The 25,239-nt window shown below is 51.0% G+C and overlaps 3 protein-coding genes across 6 annotated transcripts; all 3 read right to left on the bottom strand.

The window, feature by feature from the left end:
• Positions 1 to 956: 956 nt before the first annotated feature.
• Positions 957 to 14,801, bottom strand: dikar (CECR2 histone acetyl-lysine reader dikar). Of its 2 annotated transcripts, XM_070280632.1 has the most exons (10): positions 14,685 to 14,801; positions 13,637 to 13,772; positions 13,488 to 13,576; positions 12,742 to 13,421; positions 12,501 to 12,680; positions 10,763 to 11,920; positions 9,748 to 9,885; positions 9,565 to 9,689; positions 5,325 to 9,509; positions 959 to 5,264 (listed from the first exon to the last, which is right to left on the bottom strand). In XM_070280632.1, exons 2-10 carry the CDS (start codon positions 13,662 to 13,664, stop codon positions 2,707 to 2,709), a joined length of 9,141 nt encoding a protein of 3,046 aa, XP_070136733.1. In that variant the 5' UTR covers positions 13,665 to 13,772; positions 14,685 to 14,801; the 3' UTR covers positions 959 to 2,706. The 2 variants fall into 2 exon arrangements, with proteins under 2 accessions (XP_070136732.1, XP_070136733.1); XM_070280631.1 differs by lacking the exons at positions 10,763 to 11,920; positions 12,501 to 12,680; positions 12,742 to 13,421; ... (1 more) ...; positions 13,637 to 13,772; positions 14,685 to 14,801 and having other exon boundaries at positions 957 to 5,264; positions 5,325 to 9,507; positions 9,748 to 9,883.
• Positions 14,802 to 15,814: 1,013 nt separating this feature from the next.
• Positions 15,815 to 25,194, bottom strand: velo (sentrin-specific protease 6 veloren). 3 transcript variants are annotated; one of them, XM_017239815.3, is made up of 9 exons: positions 24,589 to 25,194; positions 24,016 to 24,106; positions 23,238 to 23,939; positions 20,789 to 23,170; positions 20,582 to 20,693; positions 18,247 to 18,365; positions 17,951 to 18,179; positions 16,433 to 17,892; positions 15,815 to 16,375 (listed from the first exon to the last, which is right to left on the bottom strand). In XM_017239815.3, the coding sequence occupies exons 2-9, from the start codon at positions 24,094 to 24,096 to the stop codon at positions 16,064 to 16,066; spliced, it is 5,397 nt and encodes a 1,798-aa protein (XP_017095304.2). In that variant the 5' UTR covers positions 24,097 to 24,106; positions 24,589 to 25,194; the 3' UTR covers positions 15,815 to 16,063. The 3 variants fall into 3 exon arrangements, with proteins under 3 accessions (XP_017095304.2, XP_017095306.2, XP_017095307.2); XM_017239817.3 differs by having other exon boundaries at positions 24,046 to 24,106; XM_017239818.3 differs by lacking the exons at positions 20,582 to 20,693; positions 20,789 to 23,170; positions 23,238 to 23,939; positions 24,016 to 24,106; positions 24,589 to 25,194 and adding an exon at positions 18,498 to 18,651.
• LOC108124230 (uncharacterized) lies at positions 18,865 to 20,080 on the bottom strand. The gene is made up of 2 exons (XM_017239824.3): positions 19,917 to 20,080; positions 18,865 to 19,866 (listed from the first exon to the last, which is right to left on the bottom strand). Exon 2 carries the CDS (start codon positions 19,850 to 19,852, stop codon positions 19,058 to 19,060), a length of 795 nt encoding a protein of 264 aa, XP_017095313.2. The 5' UTR covers positions 19,853 to 19,866; positions 19,917 to 20,080; the 3' UTR covers positions 18,865 to 19,057.
• Positions 25,195 to 25,239: the final 45 nt, after the last annotated feature.

The following is a 25,239-nucleotide window of genomic DNA, read 5'->3' as shown; positions in this document are numbered from 1 at the left end:
GTTTTGGGTTAACATTTTTATATTTAATTAGCGGCGTGTTCGGGGTAATTGGTTGGTTTTCCTTAACCTGCTTCGCAATACGTCATCGCCCGGGCTTGACCTCTCCCCGGGGAATTTGCCCTCTTCCACAAGTCATGACGGCGGAGATTCCAGGGATAACTCAACGTAGCGAAAGTCTGCCAGCCATCCGCAGCCACATGTCACCACTCGAAGACATTGTTGTAATCGCTTTGCCGATGATAATTAAATCTGATCGATTGCTTCCAGCGATTTGAAAGCTTTCGGGCCAGGTCGGGCAGGTCGGGCGAACCCGGTAAATGGTACTGCACATTAGCAACACGCTTCCCGACTTCGTGTTCTCCTCGAACACCTGTCCAGATGATCGGTGCACAGAAAAACCAAACTGCATTCATTTAAAGCTTTTAGCAGCGATCTGGTTTTATGACAATAGATTAAAAATAATTCTAGTCGAGATAGTATAGATTTTTCGAAAGGCTTCTGAGTATTTTGATTTCTTTATAAATATTTTAAATTTTATTTTATTTTTTGACTTAATAACCAATAAAAATAACAATTGGCTAATTAATTAGAAGCACTCTTGAAATTCCTTACTTTCAAAACGAGCTGACCTCGTCAAGCCGATTTCTGGCCGTGTAGATTCCAGCCCCTAGCTCCAGCCAGCTAGCCAGCTAGGGTGGGAGTCTGCAATCGCCGTCTGGGAACTGGAAACTGGGAACAGGGGCCACCACGAGCTGGTGAAGGGCAATCCCACTTAACTTGGCCCGGTCCGGGCTGCAATTGTATGCAAATGAACGCGTGCCGTGTCGAGTGTCGAGAGAGCGTCAAATTGCATAATAATTGCTCGCTCGGATGCTGGCGAAATTATTACCTTCAATGGAGCAGAGGTAGAGGTTCTTCGGATTCGAATTCGGATTCAAGATTCGTTTTCGTACAATATGCAATAGAATTCTTTATTGTAATTTACTCTGGTTTTTGCTGCCGTAGCCTATACATACACATTTATGTATAATGTGTGCACTCGCTGCACTTACTGCATATAATATATATGTTTCTTTAAATATATATATATAATTTATGTATACATATTAGTTATTAATATAATATTTTAGCTTGTGGTTCTTTAAATATGTTTGTTGCTGCTCTTTATGCTCTAGGTACCGCTTTTTCCACGCACACTTCCTAATTACTCTCCACATCTCATCAGATTTCTTTATCAACTAGGTTATCGTAAAGAAATTTGTAATTTACGTTTGCAAAACGAAAGCTTTAACAACTTAATCGAATACGGGTTCTTTTGTTTATGGTTTTCACTAAATATATATATATAGGGATTTATTTATTTATTATTATGGGATTTCGGTTTTATGCGTTTCTTCTTTTTAACGGCGACTAAGACACTTTTTCATTAATTTGATAATTTTGAATTGTTTTGCTTTCCTCGATCGATTCATACACCGTTTAAAGCTACAATTTCAGATTTGTAAGAACTGCCTGAAGTTCTTACAGTCTGTTTTTATGTACAGCAATTAGTATATTGTTTTGGAGGGGGTGTGGGTGATGTGGCGGAATGTTGCACATAGGTGAGCTCGGTTGAATTGGTTTATTTTACTTGAGGGGTGGAGAGGGAGGCTTTAGATTAAATAGACGTACTTAGAATATTTAACAAAAGTTTATACATCAGCTTGGCGTTCTACAACTAAACTTCGATTTCTTCGATTTATAGTTTAAGTTTAAGTTTAGGTTTGTGTTGCGAATCTCTTCGATCGGTTTGATTAATAAATATTTCAACAAATTGCCCGCAGCACGAATCGATAATAGCTATTTAGTCATAGTACATAATCAATATTAATAAAATTAATAATCGTAGTTCATTTACACGCTCTACAGCTACGAGTTAAATTCTGGAAAAACTAAGGTCTAATTATAGTCTGGGGAGTTAGCTTTAGAGCAATTCTTTGAATTTCTGCATTTCCTTTCCGTTTCGTTCTTTTGTTAAGCATTTAACACAAATTAAGTTCAATTAAATTAAATTAGAGGCCTAATTGACTACATCTATTAAAAGTAATTGTCATTAACAGAAGGCTTACAACCTAAATACTTCTATGAAACATATGTACCAACTAAAGACCAACAAAACTTTCTAATCAGGCGTGGCCAAAGTCCAGGGCGCAACTGCAGTCAAGGGAAAAATTGCACAAAAGAAGTGGTCATAGGATTACGGATAATGAAAATCAGGGACGACGCACCAGGGGTAGGCAGTGGAATTCGAGTCTCGCAAATGAATATATCAGATATCAGTACAAAAAATCGCGCTCCAAGGTGGCTTCTCCATCTCCACCTTGTGTTTTCACTTTGGATTGTTATCCAGGCGGTTTTGGAGTTCATAAAATAATAAATAGGAATTTCAAGTACAAAATCAAAGTTTTTGTCCAAATTTTAACTAAATTAATGAAATTAAATAAAAAATAAAAAAGGCCGCCAAACAAATATTTAAAAAACGAAAATAAAACACGGGTGTGTACTACCCCCTTTGAAACCTTTCTAAGCCCGGAGACCCTACTCTCAATCTCATCGCTGTGTGGCTGCCGCCGAAGACGCTCCTGTTCCCGATGTTCCAACTGATCCAGTGGCCGCCCCCGTCAGGTCGTCTCCTTGGAGATCCACGTTGGCGGCACTGGCGTACTGCTAAAACCATGATTGCCGGTTTATGTCGTACGGCTTGGGCATGCCCAACGTGGCCCGCTGATAGGCCGACGGCGGCGGCGGCGGTTGTCCGTATCCGGCTGCTGCCGCCGCCGCCGCTGCCGGCCCGCCCAGCAGACTCTGGTTGAAGATCATCCGCGAGTGGAAGTCGTCGCGCCGCAAGTACTGCTGGTACAACTGCGAGTTGGGGTCCCCAAATGGATAGGCGGCTGCTGCCGCGGCTGCCCGCGTGGAAGGATGTGCCGCCGCCAGGAAGGGATACGATCCCGCTGCCGTATTCAGTGGGTTTTGACTCGAGTCCTTGGGATTACCACCCGGATTGGTGGCTGCTCCGCTATGGGCTGGTGCCGGCGGCATATAGTAAGGATTGGGTGCGTCCCTAAACTGGTCCAGATAACTACTGGCTGCCGCAGCTGCCGACTGATCTCCATACAAGCCCAGTGCTCCGGGTGTGGGGGCGAAATTAAAGGCACTGCCCGGAACCATTCCCGTGGAAGTCTTCAGCGAAATAGCGGCCGCATCGGCCGCCGTCTGGTTGGCGTTGCTCGAACCTGTCGCCGGGGTGGCTCCTGTGCTGGGCACTGGTGAGGATACTCCGCCGGACTTCAGGCCCGCATACAGTTGGAATCCTTGGTGCAGCGCCTGGGCATGTGTGGCAGAGTTGTACTGCGGCATGGTTTGGTGCTGCTGCTGTTGCTGGGCCTGTTGCTGCTGTTGTTGCTGTGCCTGCTGTTGCTGCTGCTGGGCCGTGGCCACTTGTTGCTGAACCTGCGCCTGTTGTTGCTGCTGCTGCTGCTGCTGTTTTGCGGCTGCAGCCGCTGCCTCGGCTTGGATGGTGGCTGCCTTCTTTTTCCTTCCCCTTTTAGCCGGAGCTTTGACCTCGGCGGGGGCCACTTGCGGTTGCTGCTGTTGCTGCTGCGGCTGTTGCTGCTGCTGGTGCGCGGGATTGTTATTGCCGGGCACGTAGTTACCCGGCAGCTGCTGTGCCGGATTCCCGTATGCCGTGGCCGCTGCGCTCGAGGCACTGTACATGTGGGCCGCCGGCGGCATAGACTTGTCGAAGTAGTTGCCGGCGTAGCCCAGCATTGACTCCGTGAGGCTGTGCATCAGAGGGTTGCTGTAGGTCTGGGGCGGAGGCGGCGTGGGCTTGTTGTAGGCAGCCAGGTGGTGAGTCTGGCTGAGGTGGTGCTGATGCGCGGTGGAAGGCAGGTGCATCATGTTGCTGTTGGCATCGCCTGCCGCTGCAGCCCCAGCCGCCTGAGCAGCTGCTGGCTTCTCACCCGCTGACGGCTGCTGCTGCTGAGTGGCGTTGTAGCTATGGTTCATTTGCGTCTGCTGCTGTTGGTAGTTGTGCTGCTGCGGCGGCTGCTGCTGTTGCAGTGCCAGCTTCTGCGCCTGCGTTTGTTGCTGCTGTTGCTGCTGCTGGTATGTCTGGTTGTGGGCCGTTTGTAACTGGGTGAGATGCGGCTGATTCAGCTGTGCCTGTTGCTGGTTAGCCTGTTGCTTGTTGCTGCTGGCCTGAGGAGCTTGTTGTTGCGGCTGCTGCTGTTGTTGCTGCAACTGGCAGCTGCTGTCCTTGCCAAAGTCCTTGGGGAAGCCCATGGCCGCCGCTCTGTTGTACATCTCGAACGCCTTATCGGGAGCTATGTTGCCCAAGGGCTTGCCAAAGGTCATAGAGCCCAAGAAACTGTTGAACATTTGCTGTTGTTTGTTTATCAGGGACTGGGTCTGGTTATGGCTCTGCTGCTGCTGTTGCTGCGGAAGTTGCTGCTGTTGTTGCTGCTGTTGTTGTTGTTGCTGCTGCTGGGTTGCAGGCTCGTCTAGTTTCGCCAACTTGTTAACCGAATTTCCACTGTAATCCATGCCCATCTCCTCGCCAGGTCTCTTCAGAGGGTTGATCAACGTCTCGGTCTTAGGCGGCTGCTGAATCTGCTGCATAAAGGTGGCCATGTCGCTGCCATAGCTCGGCGGCACAATCTTCTGATGCTGCTGCTGTTGTTGTTGCTGCTGGGTGTCCACTGCATCTGCTGCTGCCGCCGCATTGGCTGCTGCATTGGTCGACTGATACTGCTGGTATGTCGGGTATTTCGGTTTCTGCGCCTGTTGGTGCCCCAACACTTGTTGCTGCTGCTGCTGCTGTGCCTGAATCTTCGGCTGTTGCTGCTGCTGCTGCTGCTGCTGGGGCGTCTGCAATTGCTGCTGAGATTGCTGCGTGGCCTGCAACTGCTGCTGTTGTGAGGGCGTCTGCAGGTGCGTCTGCTGCTGTTGGCCCGCCTGCAGCTGCTGCTGTTGTCCAGTTGCCGGTTGCTGTTGTGGCTGCTGCACCTGATTGGCAGGATTCGTAATGCTGGGAGGCAACAGGCTCCGAGTAAGACTCCAGTCGTTGTTCGGCTTGGTAATGGAGGCCGCTGAAGACGCAGAGCTCGGCAAAGGATTGATGAGAGTGGCTGGATTGTACAGAGAACGCTGCTGCTGTTGCTGCTGCTGCTGGTGTTGCTGGTAGCCCTCGTGCGGGGGGGCGTATCCGTTGTTGCTTAGGGCTGCAGATAGATCGAGAGATGAACGTAAAGCAGGACCCACTTTAGAAAGGGAACACTCACCCGTTGATGGCACAGAACCAGATGCAGGTTGAACGGGAGCTACCACTGGAGGCTGCACTTGCTGCTGCTGCTGCTGAGGCTGTTGGTATGGCGATAGCACCGGCTGCTGGTACGGCGAGTGCTGCTGCTCCGCCGGGGACTGGGCCAGCGGAGTGGGAGGTTGGGTGGCGGCCGAGGACGCCGGAGAGTCCACACTGCTCGGCATTGGGCTGTGGGCCTGTTGGTGAGCTGCCGGACTGTGCGACGACTGCTGCGAGGACTGCTGCTGCTGCTGGGCCGCGGGCGGGTGATATGGTGAGTGCTGCTGCTGGTGGTAGGGCGACTGGCTGTGGAAGGGCGAAGGCTGCGTCGACTGGGACTGCTGCGGGGTGGTGTACGGAGAGGTCTGCGGCTGCTGGTACGGCGAGTGCGGATTCGGGGTGCTCGGACTCATCGAGGAGTTGTAGTCCGACTCCTGGGATCGCGGCTGCTTGTACTGGTCGTAGATGGGCAGAGGCGAAGTGGAGGAGTAGGCGGGTGTCTTTGACGCTTCGGAGCCGGAGGGATTGTAGCTGTTGCCACCTCCGTACGGGGAAGTTCCACTCAAATCGGGAGTGGAGACGTTGGGCGACGAGGCAGAGGAGTAGATGTGCTGCGAGTATTGCGGATATGGGGAGTTCATCTCCCTGGGACTGCAGCTCTTGTCCGGACTGCTTTTGGTCGTGGTGTCCTGGTAGAAGCCCACCTTGATGGCGCCGTTCAAGGGGTAGGGCGAGGCAGGCTTGCCCATGTCATCGTTTGGCTTTGGGGAAACCATAATGGGAGACGCTCCAATGGGCGAGGCCCCAATCGGGGAGGTATACGAGCCCGCTGCGTAGGACCCGTATCGCTCGTCGATGGCGATCCTCGGCGAGTCCGGATCCTGGCTGAAGGAACTTCGTTCCGAGTTTGTGCTTCCAGTGCTCGGCTTCCTCTGGCGCATGACCGTCGGCAGCGAGAAGTTGTCCCCAGCGGGCGAATGGGCCGGAGGGGCAACCTTACCGTCACTCTGCGTGTCCTGCAGACTCGACTGTTGCTTCTCCTCATCCTCGGACTTCTTGCTCACCTTGGGGCCCCCGAAGGCCTTCAGCCAGGCGCTCAGATTGGGCTTCTCCTTTTGACCAGCCTCGGTTTTGGGCGCTTCTGAGGATTTGCTGGCTTTACTCAGTTCCAGCAGAGCTTCGAATGGCTTTGTGGGCTCTTTGTTCGGAGTTGTTGGCGCCGAGGACTCCTCAGGCTTCACCTCCTCACTGGGACTCTCATCTTCGTCTTGGGACTTTTTGCCCGCCAGTTCCTCCAGCGTCTTCCCCAAGGCAAAGTCCTGGGTCTTGATCACAGTTCCCAGACTGAGCTTGGGAGCGCCATCGCTTGTCTCCGTGATCAGGGCGTTCTTTGGTTCTTTGACTGAGTTGGTGCCGACATGCGAGTCGCTACTCTCCTCGGTGGCCTTCCCCGCCACAACGTTCTGGATGAGATTCCCCTTCGCCTTGCCCGGCTGGAGCCTCTCGATGGTTCTCATTATGTTGCCTTTGGCCTTCACCTGCTGAGCCTGCGCCGCTTGGGCCGCCTGCTTTTCCTTGAGGGACTTCCTCTTCGCCTCCTTGGCCATCTGCTGCTTAATGTGCGGCGGAGGGGGCGGGTTCAGCAGCAGCTGCGTGGTCCCATGCTCCTTGGGCTTCGAAACGGGCATCAGAGGTGGCGGCGGTGGCGTTGGCGTCGGAGTATTCGCTATCGGCAGCGGAGTGGCCATCGAATTGATGGAACAACTCGAGCTGGACGCAGCCGTGGCGGACGTACTGCCAATGGAGTTTCCGGAGTGCATCGAATGGGGCGGAGTCCCGCAGCTGCTGCTAACACTGCTGGCCGTAGGAGCCGCCGACTCGGATTCGGACTTCATGGCCGCCTCCTTGGGATCGCTCACCAACTCGTTCAGAGCCTCGGCCAGCTTGGTTGGCACCAGCTCTGCCTTTGGAGCTGCCAGGGGCACGGGCCTTCGGAAGTCCGCTGCATCCAGCTTGTTGCCAATTCCAGAGTCGAAGTCGTCCAGGAGAGTGTAGCGGGAGGGAGAGTTACTAGCCGAGCTGAACTCCGTGAAGCGCGGCGTGTGCTCCAGCCAGCGGTTTATGTCCTTCAGGGTTTGCTCCGTCTCCACGTCGAGGGCCGCCAGGTTGGTGTTGTTGTTCGTCTGCGGCTGGCCCGCCTTTTGAGCGGCCTTCTTGTTGGCCGCTTTCTTGCCAGTGCCCTTCTCCAGGGGCTTGTCCGCCGGCTTCGGGGGCGGAGGCATTTGCTTGTCGGGCCTCTTCTTGGGTGCAGCTTTGCCAGGCGCGTCCTTTGACTTACCCGCTGCGGTGGAAGGTGCCGGCGTGGGAGCTGGCAGATCTTTGTTCGACTCTGAAACGGTAGGAGGCGGAGGTGACTTCTCCCTTGGAGGCTTCTCCTTCACTGGCTTCTCCGCCTTTTCTTCCGCCTTCTCCTTCTTTTTTGATTTTTCGCTCTGCTTCTCGGAATCTGTCTTTGAGGCCTTCTCTGGCTTCTCTGCCTTTTCCGACTGATCCTTGGATCGCTTTTGGTCCTTGCTCTTCCTGCCACGCTTACTGTCCGCAGGCTCCGGGGATCTCTCCCTTTTGTTGGATGTCTTTTTGGTCTCCCTGGAGTTTTTGGTGCTGGCCGGCTTGGTGTCCTCTGCCGGGGGCGCTAGCGAGTTGGAGGCTCGACTTCGTCGGTACTTGATCACGTCGTACTTGTCCATGAAGGGCAGAAGCATCTCCAGTTCCGCTTGCTCGGCGGCGGCCGCCGCAGCTGCTGCCGACAGAGCCGACTCCTCCTTTCCCTTCTTCCGGGACTTGTCCTTCTCCTTCTCCTTGCCTTTGTCTTTATTCTTCTCCTGGCTCTTCTTATCCTTTTCCTTTTCCTTCTTTGAACTTTCTCCCTTCTTTCCCTTTTTGGAGACGGGAGCAGTATGCTCTGGGGAGCTGGCCCTACTATTGCTAAGGGATTTAAAATCGCCATCAGACTCGCGGACTCGGTCCGCATCTTCGTCGTCTTCCTTGTGCCTGGGCACCTTCTTCACGGTAGTCAACAGCTCGGAGAGATCGTCGTTAAGGGCACTTTTTGAGTATTTCTTGTGGAGATCAACCTTGAAGGGCGACATGCTGCGCGACCGCGAGTCATCCTCGTCCCCATCCGCACCGCGCTCATCTTCCTCGTCGTCCTCCAGCTCCGCGGCCGACTCTGCCAACGCCGCAGCCGCAGTTGGCGGCAGTTGCTTCTTCACATCAACGTCGGACAGGTCGCTCTCCATCGAGTCGTCCTTTGCCTTGCGCGCAGCCTTGGACTTTCCCTTCGCCGGCCGCTTTGTCGGCGACGTTTTCACTTTCGACTCCGCCGGCACAGACTTCTTTTTTTGCGCCGCAATCGTCCGCGCAGTGGGCTTCAGGAGAGACTTGGTTTTGGCCAGCGAAAGATGTTCGTCATCGCTGGAATCGTCGCTGGGATCCGATGCAAGATCAGATTCGGGATCCGTATCGTGGACAGGCTTCTTGGCGCCCTTTTTGGTCTTTTGCTGTTGCTTTCCCGGCTTGCTGGAGGACTTTTCACTTTTAAGCTTGCGGCTTCGCTTGGAGGAAGACGAGTCCTTTTCTTTTTCCTTTTCCTTCTCTTTATCCTTGTCTTTGTCCTTGTCTTTATCTTTGTCTTTCTCCTTCTCCTTGTCCTTCTCCCTTTCCTTATCCTTCTCCTTATCCTTCGCCAATTTACCCGCTTTGCTCTTCTTGCTGAGCACAGGCGGAGGCGGTGGAGTCGGTTCCCTGTCCGCCTCCATGTCCTCGTCATCGGTGTCGGGGTCGGGGTCGGCCTTGCTCTTGGTCTTCTTTTTGCGGCGTTTGTCCTTCTCCTTGCGCTTGCGTTTCTGGACCTTTTGGGCGGCTTCCTCCCCGATGTCGCTCTGATCTTCCTCGGCGCTGCTCTCCGGCCGGCCCACCGCATCCTTTTCCGCCTCATCTTTGGATTTCTTGCTGAAGTACTTCTCCCGAAAGACGTTCATCTTGGAGTCGGCGGCGGGGTAGCTGAGGTTCGGATCGTCGTCGTCGTCGTCGGACAGATTATCGAAGTACTTCTTTGTGGCCTTCTCGAAGGCGTCCTGCAGATTATTGACCATCTCCGTGTACTCTGTGGGGATACAAGTAATGCATTATGCGAACTCTTGGGTTAGATGTCTGGTTACCATTATTGTGCCCATTGTACAATCTGCAGTTGTTGACAATCAAGCGAAAGTCGTTCCGAAACTCGCTGAACTTGTGGTACTCCCCACTGTCCAGTTTGTCCTCCATTTTCAGCAGATCCATGGGTCTGTACGGGGGGATAGGGAGATTCGTTAAAAGGTCAACACTGTAACCCAATGACCTACCTTCGGATGATGGAGTAGTAGCGAGGTGCTATGTCCTCGTCAACGGGGTCCATGAACGGCCAGGCATCTCTGTGGTTCTTGACGTAAACGAGCACCTTGTGCATCCCGATCTGCAGGACCTCCTCCGTTTCGGTGAAGCTAAGAATATTCGCATGATTGGAGGAGTTGTACGTTGAGTGGTTGTTTGTTGGTGTGGTTGCTGTGTGTGTGTTGTGGGGTTTGCTTGTTTCTGGTGTGGCTGAGGTTGGGTGGTGGTTGTTGTTGTTGTTGTTGTGGGTTAGGGAGTGGTGCGACTTTGATTTGTGTTTATTACTGTTATGGTTAGTGGAGTGATGATGGTGATGGTGGTGGTGGTGGTGGTTATGATTATTCTGATTATGGTTCGAGTTATTATGATATCCGTGCGACGTTGCTGTTGATGTTGCTGCTGTTGCCGTCGTTAAGTGGCTGTTGTTGTTGTTGTTGTGCTTATGGTTGTTGTTGTTGTTGTTAAGGCTGCTGTTGTTGTTGGTGGTGGTGGTGCTACGGTTGCTACTATTTACATGGCTACATTATCGATATTTTTTGGATTTTTTTTTTGGGAGTTTTGATGAACAACAGTCGGAATGTTTTTGGTGGCAAGGTGGCAGGTGGCAGGTGGGTACAAAAATTTACAATAACAATGATAAATATGTTAATCAATTAATCACATTATTTACAGCTCGATGGGTGAGTAGATGGAAGGAGAAAGTAGCATGCGAAAGCCCAATAACTAAACTAAAATGAGGGAGATAATGGAGAAGGATCCAAGATCACAGCAAAGACCGCCAACCCAATAATCAAAATCAACAACAGTACTAGAGGACTGCACCATGATAGAATCAAGTTAGCCACAACCAATCCACAGTTCACGGATAAAACCATGACTTCTGGTTGTAGCCACATCCCCATCAGGATGCAATCCCCCCCTTTCAGCAAGCAAAAGCTCAAAGAATGTAAGAGAAGACCAATAATCTAGGCTGTGCAGCCGACTTACTCATCGCCGCTCTTGTCCGAGTAGGCTCCACTCTGGCGCTCTGCCTTGCTGGAAGACGAGGAAGCAGAGGACCCAGCCGCGGACTTCTTCGACTTCCCCGCCGCCTCCGCTTTGCTAAGGTTGCGTTCCGCCTTGTCCGCCGACTTGCTGCTGTTCAGGACAGCCTTCTGCTTCTTGGACCGCACTGTGCTGGCGGCACTGTTGCTGCTGCTGCTGCTGCTCTGGGCCTGTTGCTCCTGCGCCTGTTGCTGCTGGGACGGCTGCTGCTGCTGCGGTTGGCTGCTGCCCGCCGGTATGAATATGTTGCCCGTCAGCGAGCTGAGGGAATTGTTTGTCTGCCGGCCCGGCAGCTTCACATTCGCCGCTGGCGCCATGGGGGGAGCTACTTCGGGTGGCTCAGGGGTCTCTGGAGGTTCTGCTGCCGGCCGACCCGCCTGCTGATGCTGCTGCTCCTCGGGCTCCTCGACTTCGCTCTCATGTGCCAACGGCGATGGCAAGTTGAGGTCAGCGATGCTCGTGGCAACGGCAATGGCAGCCGAATTGGTGTCCAGCAGCTGGAGCTGCCTGCAGAAGTTCTCCTTGTCCTCGGGACTTAGAGAGGTTTGCGGTTCCTGGGCCTCTGGCTGCTGCTGGTGGCCACAGCGTCGTCGACTACTGGCGCTGCTGTTGGTGTTGGTGTTGCTATTGCTGTTGCTGTTGCTATTGTGGTTGTTGTTGTCGTCCTCCGGGTCGTCGGCCTCAGAGGCATGCTTGTGTCGCCGGCGATGGTGATGATGATGATCTCGATCGCGATCTCTCTCCCTCTCCCGGTGGTGGCGCTTCTTCTGCTTCTTACCCGACTTTTTCTTCTTGTGGTGGTGGTGATGGTGGTGGTGATGATGGCTCTTGCTCTTCAACTCCGCGGGCGTTTGGGGCGACCGAAAGTCGTTGGCGCCTGCTCCTGAAGCCGCTAGTGATTCCTCCTGCTGCTCCGGCTCCTGCTCCTGTTGCTCTTGCGGCTGCTCGTCGTCGGCAGCTTCCTCGTCGTCGTTTTCGTTTTCTGGCGTGAGGCAGAATGTTTCCCTGTGGCACAAAAATTCGCTCGAATTAGTTGTGGTTGTTCGTCTCAGGGAGCTTGCGTATGTGGAAATACCGCTAGCCGTTGAAGTCGATTGCGATCTGGATTCGGGCGACAAATAGAACAAAGGAACAGCTATTTAATATAGACGCCACATACTAAGGAGCAAGTTATCGTGTGATGGCTAAATGGCAATGTCTGAGCACCTTCTGTCTGTGGGCATGAATGCGAATGCGCTTGAGAACTGAACAGAAAAGGAACTTAAATCATAAGGTGGTCGTATATCGAATATAATTATATCAAAAAGCATGCTTACAGATCTTTTTTGAAAACGAAATCCAACCAATTCTCCCATATAACAAACTAAATGATGGGTAAACTCAAACTAAGTGCCGCTCCTCGCTCCGATCCACCAAACTCGTCGCAGTACTCGAACACGCAGATGCTGATGGTGACGGCGATGACTTGATTTTGGTTTGGCTGACAACTGCTGACGCAACACAAATGGCAAGCGAAAAGTGTCGGGCTCAACAAATTATAAATATATACGGCAACTCAAAAGATCAATTGAAAACGTAACTCAAAGATGCTTTCGGTATGCGAGTGTAGTGGATGTGTCGGTTGGTTTCGGCTGTGTGGATGAGGTATCCGCCAGGCGGTTAGAATTTAGTTCGTTCTAACCGTCTGCGTGTGCGCTGCGACTGCTGCGGCTGTGGCTGCTGCGCCGGCAGGGCCACCCAGTGAGCGTTCTGGCGTTCCTGGTAGAGATTCTCGCGCTCGCGACGCTGGCGCTCCTCCTCCTGGCGGGCCTTTAGCTCGACGAGGTTGCGGATGCGACTGGAGTTGCGCACTTGCAATAGTCTGTAAGGAGAATGTTTATTTAAATGAAAGTCTTCCGTTTTTAGGGAATATTCCAACTTACTTTCGGCGCCTCAAACGCTCGCGCTCCCGGAAAAGCTGCGGCAGCTTGGGCAAAAAGTTCTCATCAAGTATCTGGAATAGTTCGCGCTCTTTGGCGTTGGTGGAGGTCTTAAACTTGGCCGCCAAGTTCTGCCAGTCCTCCTCGGTAAAGCAGATGACCTGCCAGACGGTGCCCTTGCTACCCGCTCCTCCCGCTGAAGCGGATGCTGCTCCGCCCGCAGCCCCAGATCCAGACGACGAGCCCGAACCAGATGCAGCTGCGCCGCTGGCCTTGTCCTCGCGATAGAGGCGCGTGCCGTAGAAATACCAGTAGCCCGAGTTCTTTGCGTCGTAGCCGAGCGGCTCCACGCGCAGACTGTCCGCCTCTAAGTTGCTGAGGATGACCTGCACATCGGCCGAGTCCAGGCGGAAGTGGCACAGGTCGTGCAGGATGTGCAGGCGCTTGCGCACGGGCAGCGACTGGAAGTCAACGTCCGTGTCGAAGTGGTTCTCGGTCTGGTGCAGGCGACACTGTTGGCGCAAGAAGCGACGCAAGAACATCTGATAGTTGCTGTGTGTGATTTCCTTGGCTACCGACTGTAGCGCATCGCAACCCTTCAGCAGGCGCACAATTAACTCGGGCACTAGGGCAACCTGATCCTCATCGCTGGTACCATCGGAGAGCAGCGCCGATTCGAGGTCCTGAACGAGGAGGAAGTTGAGTTAGCGAAGGAATTCATTGGGAAATAGTTTGCTTAGAATTATTACCTCGATATCGATGTCGGGCAGATCAAAGGCGGAACTAAACAATGAACAGAAATGCGAAATACACGGTATCTCCCACCATGATTGAATGTCTGAAACAGAAAATGAGCCTTTTTCATTGAATTGCAATTTCACAACGCCACTCAACTCACCCAATAGGCCAATGAAAGTAGAAACCATTTATGTATGCTTGCTTATTGGAAACGGTGCTCCTCTGCGGGATTGGATTCCGGACTAAAAAGAATTCCTGGTGGTGCCTCTTTGGTTGCTTGCTGTGCGGATTTCGGGCTGTTCGAACAAATCAAAGTTGTGGAGCGTTAACGAATTAGTTTCGAATTACACACAAAAGTCACCGAATGGCGGCAAAAAGTGCGATCCAGCAGAGAAGAATAAAAAAACAAAAATGTGCGCAACATGTGTGTGTGCGTGTGTTGTTGTTGTTCTGGCAGGCCCTTATGTACACAAACATCTGGCTTTATCGGTTATCACACATTGCGATGCACTCGGGAGAGAGGTCGAGCAGGAGGCGAGAGGCGAGAGACCAGTGAGTGGGTGGTAGGTCAAAAGAAAGTACACGAGCACCCCTTTCGCGCGCTTATTTTCACGAAGCGAAAATCAAAACAGACTACCGACAAGCCCGCACTGCGTGCGTGAGAGCAGGACGTCACTAGGAGCGACGACCAATCACTGCACTTTTATTTTGCAATTATAATGTGTGTAAATTACACCGCAGTTGTTGTTTTTTCTTCTTCTCCGGGCACTCCGGCCCAGCCAATCTCACGCGATTAAACATGTCTCTGTTAGTTTTGGGATCGGGTTTTCAGCTAAGGTTTTTTGGGCGCGGATGTGCGGATTTTCCAATTTCTCGATTTCCGAGCATGCGCCTTTTCTGCTTCTTCTGCCTGATGCCTGCTGGGCAGTGTGTATTTATTTTTATTAATACACGTATATATATTTTTCAGTTACGTGCGAAAATGTCATTTAACTCAAGAGACGCCCATTCGTCTTGCCCCTTTAGCTTTCCTTTCCCCCCTTAATTTCTTTTTTCACACAAACACACCAGTACACCACACACGCACACACACGTCCACTTTCGCACCAGAGGGGCTCCATCTGCCCAAAATTATTATTAATTGTTTCACAAAACCACTCTGCTATCAACAAACAGTAGGCGGGGAGGGGATGGAGTACTTTACTAACACTTTGCAATCCCGTTGGTTCCGTTAAACTGTATTTTCCGCTTTTTGCGCTCCTGCGTTAATTTTTATTTTCCTTCTGCGAGGCAGCAAACGCGGCGAAGAGCTATACAAGTATCGATAGGCTTAGCGATGGGACTGGCCGATGAGCGAATGTGGTACGATATTTTTAAAGAATTTGTTGAATAAAATTTTCTTAGATTTTCAGAAGCAGATTGCTTTAACAATTCGGGTCTTTTAACGGCTAAATAGGATTCCCTTTAAAGTTCAGACTATTACACTTGTGTAATGTAAATATGCATTTTATTTCATTATTGCTTTCCAATTCGTTTCTTCATCGTGACATCGTACCATCGATACATCGATGACTATCACCTTGTCGCTTTTCGCTTGCCATTTGGCTCTTCCCCCATCGTCCCATCCCTCACTTCTTCTTCACATTCCTTTCCCCCAAATTCCGCTCGACCAGCTGTGAATCTAACCTTACTTTTTCACCCGCCAACTACATGGCGGCCGTGCATGTGTGTGTTGTTGTTTCGCATGCCCGTGTATGCGTGTGTGCATGTCACCATGTAGGTCGCCATGTACTTTAGAGAAACTACATGGCATATTACGCGGGGAGAAGGGTCATAAATAAGAGATTAACTCAACAGCCCAAAAGCGAACAACCTTTAGAAAAAACTCTTGGGTGGTGCTGAAAGTATAGTTTTTGCAAATCACCTGCTAATTCGATTATATTAAACATTCATTACATTCGTACCGGTTTGCCTCTGGGAGTCCCACCATGTAGGTGCACCTACATGACGATTCTAGCCTACATGGTGAGACACGAGAAACTGGTTTGGGTAGACGGGGCGGACTTTACTCTCGAAAAAAGCAAACTGCGGTGGTGCATTAGAAAAACCGCCCCATGTACGCACATCAAAGTAAAACTATTAGTGCGAAACTTTTTTTATTTCTCCAAAATATTATTTAAAATAATCGAAAGGCCAACCCCTTCCAGAGATACGCATGTTTTAATGGAAATAATGTTTAAAAAATACCTTTTAAGCAGAGGATAAATTATAATGGCATTGGAAACGTGCAGTATCGCAATGCAATCAAACTTCAAAAATATTTTAACTTTTCTAGTAATTATTATAAAAATGTTTATTTGTATTGTATTGCATACAAATGAATGTAGTCTTTTTTATATTTTAGTTTTTTTCCATCTAGTGGCGTCACTCCTGATCTTTTATGAAACAACTGGAATTAATATATATTCATTAAAATAACCGATGAGGCGTGTATTTACAGGGGGCGCCGCAACTGTGGCAGCTGGATGAGCGCAGGCAGGTAGGGCTTATGATCGGGATGCTCTCTCCTGAGGAGAGTCGGTTCATGTTATGGTTCGATCTTTCGGATCTTCAGGCCGCCACTTGGGCCGCGGGGCGCCAGGTGAGTGGCGGTTCCGGGTGTGGAGTTCGTCCCCGTGGCCACCAGCTGGGGCATTATGGTGCTCCCGCCATTACTCGAGTCGCCGTTGCCGTTTCCGTTGCTGGGACTAGACAAAGATCCGTTCTGCAGACGGCGTTTCAGCACAAACCGCTTTCCCGAGGTCGTTGTTACGGCCAGCGGTGTGACCTTGGCCTCCGGCATCGGCTCCTCGTTCACGGGATCCACCTCCATCTCAGTGACGGCGTTATTTTCGTCGTGCTAAGCGAAAAGGATTTGTTAGAACTGAACATTCGGATCATCTTTTGGTTTACTTACCAACTCACTTCCCGGATCCTCATCGTCATGACCCTCCTCCTCCTCGAACTCGGCACTCTCTGTGTCTTCCGGATACTCCACCAGCTGACCATTCAGAGTGGGGAACTCGATGACGGGCAGGATGCGTCGCTGCTGTTGCTGCTTGTCGCCATCGTCCATCAGCTGCTGGATGAGATTGGCAATGTCCTCGCGCTTTTTCGTCACCGTAAGGAAATCGAACCAGTTGGTCAGCTGCTTGATGGGCAGCCTGTAGTCTCTGATGGGGTCACTGAAGAAGTGCTCCACGTACTGCAGGAGATACAGCCCGCAGTCGGTGAAGTTGTTCTGCTGGGGCACCTTGACGCAGTGGCCTGGCATGTTGTCCTTGTTGAAGACGTGCGCCTGCGCATCCGGCTTCTTCACGCGGTACTCGCAGGTGAGATAGTCTCGCAGAGTGGCTACCACCCGGCTCCTGGAGGCGCCGGCCAGCGAATCAAATATCAGGATGAGGGGTTGCTTGACGGCAGGGATTTCATCCTGTTTTCCGACCCGCGCTGGACCGCTGGATGCGGGCTGCGAAGCCGCAGAGGGTGTGCTGGCGGGCGTGCTTGCAGTACTGGCTGCAGGTTCCTTGGCTGAGTTCGAGTTCTCACTGTCGTCCGAGGCCATGTCGCTGTCATCGCCCTCCGCCTCGTCCCTCTCGCTCTCGTCGTCCGCAATCCGGCATATATTGTCTGCCGTGAGGGCGGCCGGCAGCGCAGCTCCGTCCCTCTTCGAAAGCGGGGTTATGGTTGTGTTTCCAATCTGCAGAGAAACCTTCTTCCCGCGTGGCCTCTTCAGCTGCTGGGGTTCTACGGGCTGGTTGGTGTCATACGTAACTGGACCCTTGAGGTTGGGGAAGCATATGATGGCTAGGAACCAATGGGACTGCTCGTTGATGGGCACTATGATAAAGTCCTTGTCGAAGATGTCCACCAGCTTGGTCCACTTTTGCACCCTCGCGTGGCGCTTCTGAGCCGCCGTCTGCTTCATATCGGCCGGGCGCGTTAGCGTCGTCAGTCTCTTGTAGAAGAAGGTGCTGAAGATGTGCGTCCTCTCGCGCTGAGCCTCTGGAATCAAGTTGTTGCGCAGCCAGAGCAGGTAAAAGTCGATGATGATGTCGTTGAGGTAGGACTCCTTGGTGAGGCACACATAGTCCTCCATGCGAATGCACAAGCTGCCGGTTCCCTTCGGTGGGTACATCAGGAGATTGACCTGCTCATCGGCTCTAAGCTGCCGCGAAGACGGCTGTGTGTTCTTGTCCAAGGTCTTGCGGTCCGAATCGGCTATTCGCTCGATTATCTCGGCCGCGTCTGCGGAGGATATCTCATCAAGGCAGTTGAACATGGACTTGATGGTCTCGCGAGCGGAAAGGGATATGCTGTCGAAGAGCAGGATCAAGCGACGGGTGTGCACCGTGCTGGACTTATAGGGGGTGTCTCCTAAGAGGGACGAGGGAACACATTATTAATGTTTTGCTTCAGTAAGCAAAGCACTTACGGTCATCCAGAGGATCGTCGGGCAGTTGCAGCTCGGTTTTGACGTACTGGGCGCAGGTTTTCAGCAAGTAGAGCGTGACTAGGGGCTGCGTCTTGTCCGCATTTCCAAAATGTGCGATTACCTTTATTACCTCGTGCTTGTGAATGTTAAGCGTGAACTTGTCGTCCTTGTCGTTCTCGATGTCCTGCACAATGCCGGAGATTCGGATGCCCTTGGAGGTGAAGTAGATCTGTCCCCGGGAATAAGAGAGGCACGTTATACGCAAAGTAACTGCGGCAGAGGTGGAGAACGCTTACCGGCTCGGTCAGTTCGAAGCGGAAGGGCACCAGACGCACAGAGCTGCAGGTAATAGACGTGGAAAACTTCTCCGCCTCCTGTACATCGGACAGATCAAGAACATCGTCGCGAGTGAAATCTGCATCACAGTTGAAAAAAAACACACAAAACGGATATTAACAAATGGCATTTTTCGTAATTATCTTTTTTCTCTCTTCCTCGTGGCTGTCCGTCACATTTTTTTTCCCCGTCTAGCTGCTATGCCCTTTACCTTCGTTGTTCATGCTGATGCCGGTGTGCAAGCCGGTCCGACGCTAAAATTAACTGTTTACAACTAATTAAATCAATATATTCCGGTCGAAATCCGCGAAAATATTAAAAATATTTTACACAACGATGTGTTTTCACGCATTCGCTTTGTGCTTCTCCTTCTTCTCATTTCTTTTTGCCAGGCACAAAAATGGCGTGGTTTAGGAAGCGCCCTCTGTGGGTAATCCGCGGAATCTTCAGAGCGACGGCATTGCCAGCCAAAACAACATTCCTATGCATTTAGTGTTACCACCTCGACTACATATCAAAAACAAATAATAATCTCAAATAAAAAAACTTATTTGTGTACATATGTATGTATGTATTTGTTTGAAAAAAACAAAATGGTTTACAATATTGAACCGAATTTATAAAATTAAATACCCGTGCCTCTACCTATTGGGAGCACTGAGTCTGCAGTGACTTTAAGGGCATTTTTTCTTTTTTTTATAATTCGGTTTACAATGAAGTTATTAAAGTTGTTTTCTTTTGATAAATCTCTTCTGTCCACTGATAGTCGGGTTACAATGTCTTTGAAGAATAGTCGTTGGCTCGCAGCAGCTGAAGAGCTCGGTGCGACAGTCGAATGATCGTATCGTGAAGTGGCAGTCCTAGGGACACCAAAAAGGCCAAATGGTGGCCGTTGATCTGCTGGTGGTCCCAGCACCTAATATTGGTTGAGTTGTCGAAGGTCACGCCGAACTGCTGAAGAAGATCCTGCACGGTGCACGACTCCCCCGGCAATGTGAAAGTCACTAGGACATTTTGGCCGCTGACCTGGATTATGAACATTTTGGCTCGACCCCCTTCATGGTATCGCACGTGCTGCGGGTGAACTGTATAGTTGTTGGGCGAGATTTGCTCCAGTGGCGAGGGGAGAGGTGGTCCATGACCAGCGGCAGCCCATTGGGTGAGCAGTCTGCTCAAATAGAATCCTACTCGCACCACAATGTCGATACAATTTCTCCCGAGCTCCTCGCATTGGATGATGGTGTTGCGCTCGAAGTGCACGCCGCATTGGCGAAGAAGATCCTGCACGGTGATATTCTGCCTTGGTAGGGGAAATATAATCTCTCGATGTACGCCGGTAGAGAAGACGAGCATCATGGTAGCCATGTTCCTGTCTCGTACAGGCAGAGCAGGTCGGTGGTCGACCAAGAGCTGTGTGTCAATCATATAGTTGTTGACCGAAATTCGCTGCACAGCCGAGCCTGGATCTGGTTGAATGGGATCACGTGCTGGATCAAAAATTACAGGCAGCCCGCTCCTTCGTCTGCGCAGCATTGGGGAATGTTCGCGAAGGAGTCTCGGTGCCATCTCAATCTTTGGTGCTACAGAGGTTTTAATTGTAGAATGAACGCACACTTTGACTAATTTTTACCTCCTGAGACTGGTTGATCTTCTTCAAGGAACGCCGCTGTCAGGACACTTTTCAGCTACTGTGCTTCCCGGTCCAACTTTAATGAGTTGCAACTTTTTTTGCTTCTAAGAAGCGCTTTTTCCGATAGTTATCGTTAGACGTCGATTAATAACGTTAATTCGCATTAGAGTTACCAGCCGGTTGCAATGCAGTTTTTTTTTTGTAAATCACCGAATATGGTCATTTACAGTTGTTTTCAACAGTGTGTTGAGTGGTTTGTTAGGGCTGGGATAAGCTCGATTTCAAAATCGAATTTATCGATTATTTTGCTCAATAGAAATGATCGATTCCGTTTTTGAGAGAATCTTTGATACCGCCATTTTTTTCGCCAATTAAATGACTTTGAACAAATGCAACTAAATATTTAATTAGTCTGAGATTAATGAATCTATTTATGTTGCTCATCTCTATGCTCCTTTTAAGGGCTCTGCAAATTGCAATCGTGGGTAGGTTCTTCCGAATGACCTTAGGCTTTATTAGTTTTATCTAATTGGTTTAAATACCTCTAACTCTTTAATTATATTCAAACTAGTGGTACCTGATACCCATTCTACTCTATAACTAAACATCCCCGGTCTTAAAATATCCACCATTGAAGGTATTTTATATGAAAATAAAGTTCCTACCTTTGTACAGCGGTTCCTCATCGATATCCGGGAGTGTTGGTTCACAGGAGAAAGAAGCAGAAAATTGGTGCAGAGTGCCGTTGGAATTTATTTTAGAGTTGTTTGATGGCACCTGGGGAGTATATTGAAACGCATGGTTAGACTTTTGATAAACACAAAGAACATATAAAACATATATCAAATTATATATAAAATAACAATATTTACATTTCCAGCCTCTGTCCTTCCGTCGTCGGCATCGGCCTCATCTTCGCTGCTCAGTAGCACGACGGGATCTACTTCGGCAACTCGTCTGCCACCCCGGGATCTGCCTCCACGCAGGGCCAGTGACCCTCTTCCGCGTGGACCAACGCCTACTCCCGTGCCGTAGGCAACTCCGGCCAATTGTTTATTGAATCGGGCCGCCGCCACCATTTCTCTCTTCTTTTCCACCACCACAGCTGATACCGTGGAGACTGGTTCGCTCGAGGTTGACGAGGCTGGCGAGGACGCGGCACTGGACTTCAGGATGTACGACTTTCGTTTCGGGGGCTCCGAGAAGACGCGCTTGCAGCGATCACAGCGGGCATGATCCATTCCAGTAAAGCCGCACTGCTGGCAGACTGCCAGAAATCCGTCGATCAGCTTCCGGCTTGCTGTGGGACCAGATGCATTGGTGGCAGCCGCAGCGGCTGCTGGGGTATTTGGTTGGCTGCCAGCAGAGGTACTGGCTGCCTCGCGCTTCGCCTGCTCCGCTGCTGCAGTTGCCTGGGCGAAGGCAGGCGAGACACTCGTCGACGAATTGTTGGAAGCTCCAGCGGACTGGGAGGTGTTTTCGGGTTGGCGGTTCATCTGGAGACTCTCCTCAGCCCGGGATATCAGTTCGCTGGCCGATTCGTTCACAGAGAATCCCACTGTGACCACAAAGTCCACATTGGCACCCCGGTGCTCCACACACTGAATGGTGGTGGTGTTGTCGAAGGACACTCCGACTTGCTCGAGGAGATCCTGCACGGTGCAGGACTCCCGTGGTAAAGTAAAGGTTATCAGTCGTTGTTCGCCGCTGGCCAGGATGACCAACATTTTCGCACTGTTCTTGTCCCGGTCAGCTATAGGCTGGCCAGCTCGGTTGTTGAGCACGTGCTGCGAGTGTATTTCGTAGTTGTTGTGCGAGGTTTGCTGCACAGAAGAGCCTTGTTGGCTGGATGGCGGTGGAGCAGGGGCGGGAACGGGGGCTACGACAGCTCGTTGAGGTTGCATGATCCTCGTTCCGAGCGACAGAGGCGATTGCGGCAGTTTGGACGCCGGACGTATCAGAGTTCCAGCCGCAGATGGCCTCAAAGGCGTAAGTCCTGGGCTGGCTCCAGCCACCGGTGCCGTGGAGGCTGCTCGCTTCTTATACTCTGCCAAGGACATACTGGAGCCGCTGGCGGAGCGCACCACTTGACTAGTGTTCTGCACCACCTGCTGTTGCTGCTGCGGCTGATCGTCTTCCTGGGTGGCATTGTTTCCAGGATAAAACGTGGTTAGGGTGGTTCCCGAACCAATCTGCATGGGCTGCATTTGGAGGGGGGCGACTGGTTGAATAGGAGGAGGGGGCTTTTGCTGTTGCTTCTTCAGCACAGCCGCTTGAATCGTCTCCTCCACGTCCATCCCAATAGTGCCGGATGGCTGGGTCGGAGCATTGGTGGTGGCTGCAGGACTTGCAACTGGGGCTGGCACTGCTGAGCTCAAGGAGACCGGAGCTCTATACCGGATCGGGGACTGTCGCATCATTAACATGTGTTGTTGCTGCTGCTGCTGCTGACCTCCATCGGTGACCATATGCGTGCGGTAGATGTGACGAGGCTGCTGCTGCAGCTGCTGTTGCTGGCCCTGACCGACGTTCGTGCTAATGGTGATTTGCTTCATTGGCGCCTGGGTCACAATCTGCATAGTTTGACCCTCGGCCCCGCTGGCCTGCGCCACCACAAACTGGGCCCGGGGTCTCACGCCTGTGGGCCGCATTCCACGGACGATTCCCCCAGCCACTCCTCCCGCTGCTCCTCCTCTGGGTCGCACTTGTCTCACGATAGCTGTGGGGGTCAGAGTCGGCCTGGTAGTAATTAACGTTCCTGGTCTGGTCAGAACCGCTCCACCTCGCGGGGACTTCGCCCTGAACGAGGCGCGAACTAGCTGAGTTCCACCTCCAGCGACGGAAGTGGCCACGAGCTGAGGTTGCTGGGCTACCAGCTGCTGCTGCTGCTGTTGCGGCCCCTGAGTCTGCTGCTGTGGTTGCTGCTGCGGCACTTTCTGAACTTGCAACTGCTGGTAGACGACGTTTTGGGTCTGCTGCGGCACCACACGGGTCTGAACTAGGTGAGCCGTCTGCGCCGTGGCCTGCAGTTGCATCTGCTGCTGTTGCTGGACATGCTGCTGTTGCACTTGCTGCTGCTGGACGTGCTGCTGGAGGACGTGCTGTTGCTGCTGCTGTTGCGGGGACGTGGCGTAAACGACACGGTTGTTATACGGGTGAATGGCGGTGGCCTGACGCATAATAAGTTCCTGATGCTGCGGAGTTTGTATCAGAACTGGCTGCTGTTGAACAATGACGTGTGTGTTGTTTAACATCTAAGGGTTGGAAAAAATTTCGGTGTTAATACTAGAAAAGCATGGCCTACTTGACTTCAAAGCTTACGCTGATGGGCCTCTGTTGCTGGGGCGTTGTTGTCATGCGATAGACAATCTGTTGATGCTGCTGCGGCTGCTGTTGAGGCTGGCTGGGAGATGTCTGGAGCTGCAAGGTTTGCGTCGGCTGCGCTTGCTGATGCTGCTGCGGGGGGGTCTGCAGCAACTGGGGGGGCTGTGGGCTGGCCTGAACCTGGTAGGAGGGCGCGTGCTGCTGGTACTGCTGCTGCTGTTGCTGCTGGAGCACCTGCTGCTGCTTCTTCTGCTGCTGCTGCTGCATGTGCTGGACAATCGCATTCGACTGCAGGACTTGCTCGGAGGTGTAATAAATCTGTTGCGTGTGCTGGAGGGCGGGCGGCTGCGGCTGATGCTGAACGTACTGCTGTTGCTGCTGCTCCAAGTGAAGTTGTTGCTGCTGCTGCTGTTGCTGTTGCGCATCCTGCTGTTGCTGGTAGTGGACCTGCTGCACTTGGTGCTGCTGATGGTGCATTACAACTTGCTGTTGTTGCTGCTGCTGCTGTTGCTGTTGTTGCTGCTGCTGCTGTTGTTGGTGTTGCTGCTGCTGTTGGGCAACATCGTCGCCCCCTATGATATGGTATGTCGGTGCAGGAGGGGGCTGGGCCTGTTGATATTGGGCCGGGGCTGCTGTTTGGTACACTACTTGCTGTTGATCGTTAAAAACCAGTTGCTGGTCATCCTGTAGAACCAGCGACTACAATTTAAACAGAAATTAAACAAGAATTAATTAAAAATTGTTTCTGACATGAAGGTAGACTGATACTACTCACCCCCACCTCGTCTTGGGGCACTTGCACTACCTGCAGATCCGAGTAAACGGGCTCTTCGATGGGAACAATATACTGCTCCATTTCTCGCTGGCTAAAAACAAACAGAAATAGTTATAATTTATCATACATCTGAAGTTAGATTTAATTATTTTTAACTTTAAAATTTGATATTTTCTCTGAGTCTTTTTTCCAGACACCCAAATGCATCGGAATTATTAAAGTAATTATAAACAAAGTCTGGTAAAATTATTTAAAATAAAGCATCATGCGTTAACAAGTGGAATTTCAATTCTAGTACACGTATATCTTCATGATATATTTTTAACACAAATTTAAAGAAATTTCTTCACAATATATACGGACACCATTGTTAGGCCACCCTCGCCACACATTCGCGTCCTTTAAAAATTATCTTATAACTAAAAACCCAACTAGGTTTAACCACATGAGATGCATTTATCGTACGATCTCAATTTCTCACATAGTTGCCTAATTTAAGGTGCATTTTATTATACAATTACGAGGCATTTCTTGTGCCTCATTTTTTGGCTATTTGTGGACACACACACACACCTCCGGACTTTCCAAAAACGCAACTGCGTGGGAGCCGCTCGTTTCCTCTATCGTTTTGTATTCCTTCGGGAGTTAAAACATTCTAAGACAGTTCTTTTAAATACACTTTCAAAAGCATTTAAGCATAGTTTTGCGTGAAAATTCCGACTTTCTTCGCGTTTTATTAAAACAGGCAGAATTAAATATGGCGTTTGCAGGGCAGCATTTCCAACACTCGCGACTGGCAATGCCAACAAAGAAGCGCGAGCGCCCTCTACCGGCAGACATCCACGACAGCTGTTTACAAACACTTTGCTGCGTTGTGTTTTGTGGCGCTAGTTTATCGAAGTGTGCCTTGCACCCTCTTCTTCGTCTAATGTTTAGTGGTCCCTCTGTTTGGCATGTAGCCTGAATAAAGGGACCTCTATTCGAGCAGACCACTGGAGTTGCACTAAATTCCATTAATTTTCGCGAACAACTCTGCATTTTGCCGTTTGACTTGATTTTTGGCGACTTCGTGAAGTTTTGAAGTAAAAGTTTGGGAATAGCGAATTTTTTTTTGATAATTGATATCGCGGGTATGGTCACTGGGTGTTTTGTTGTTAGCATCGCGCTCTTCCGAATTGGGGGAAGAAGAAGATCCAACAACAACAACAGTGGGATAAGGGGTGG

The sequence above is a fragment of the Drosophila bipectinata genome, chromosome 3L (assembly GCF_030179905.1).
Source record: "Drosophila bipectinata strain 14024-0381.07 chromosome 3L, DbipHiC1v2, whole genome shotgun sequence".
NCBI lineage: Eukaryota > Metazoa > Arthropoda > Insecta > Diptera > Drosophilidae > Drosophila > Drosophila bipectinata.
The sequence above is the reverse complement of the archived record's forward strand: the minus strand, read 5'-3'. Positions and strand labels throughout refer to the sequence as shown.

Excerpts from the sequence above, each read along its gene's own strand:
- dikar (XM_070280632.1), bottom strand. The coding sequence starts at position 13,664 with ATGGTTTCTACTTTCATTGGCCTATTGG. Across the intron at positions 9,690-9,747 it reads TACTACTCCATCATCCGAAG|ACCCATGGATCTGCTGAAAA; the intron begins GTAGGTCATTGG and ends CCCCCCGTACAG. Across the intron at positions 9,510-9,564 it reads GTACAATGGGCACAATAATG|AGTACACGGAGATGGTCAAT; the intron begins GTAACCAGACAT and ends GTATCCCCACAG.
- LOC108124230 (XM_017239824.3), bottom strand. The coding sequence starts at position 19,852 with ATGGCACCGAGACTCCTTCGCGAACATTCCCCAATGCTGCGCAGACGA.
- velo (XM_017239815.3), bottom strand. The coding sequence starts at position 24,096 with ATGGAGCAGTATATTGTTCCCATCGAAGAGCCCGTTTACTCGGATCTG. Across the intron at positions 18,180-18,246 it reads GCTTCGAACTGACCGAGCCG|ATCTACTTCACCTCCAAGGG; the intron begins GTAAGCGTTCTC and ends TCCCGGGGACAG. Across the intron at positions 16,376-16,432 it reads AGGATCCGGGAAGTGAGTTG|CACGACGAAAATAACGCCGT; the intron begins GTAAGTAAACCA and ends CTTTTCGCTTAG.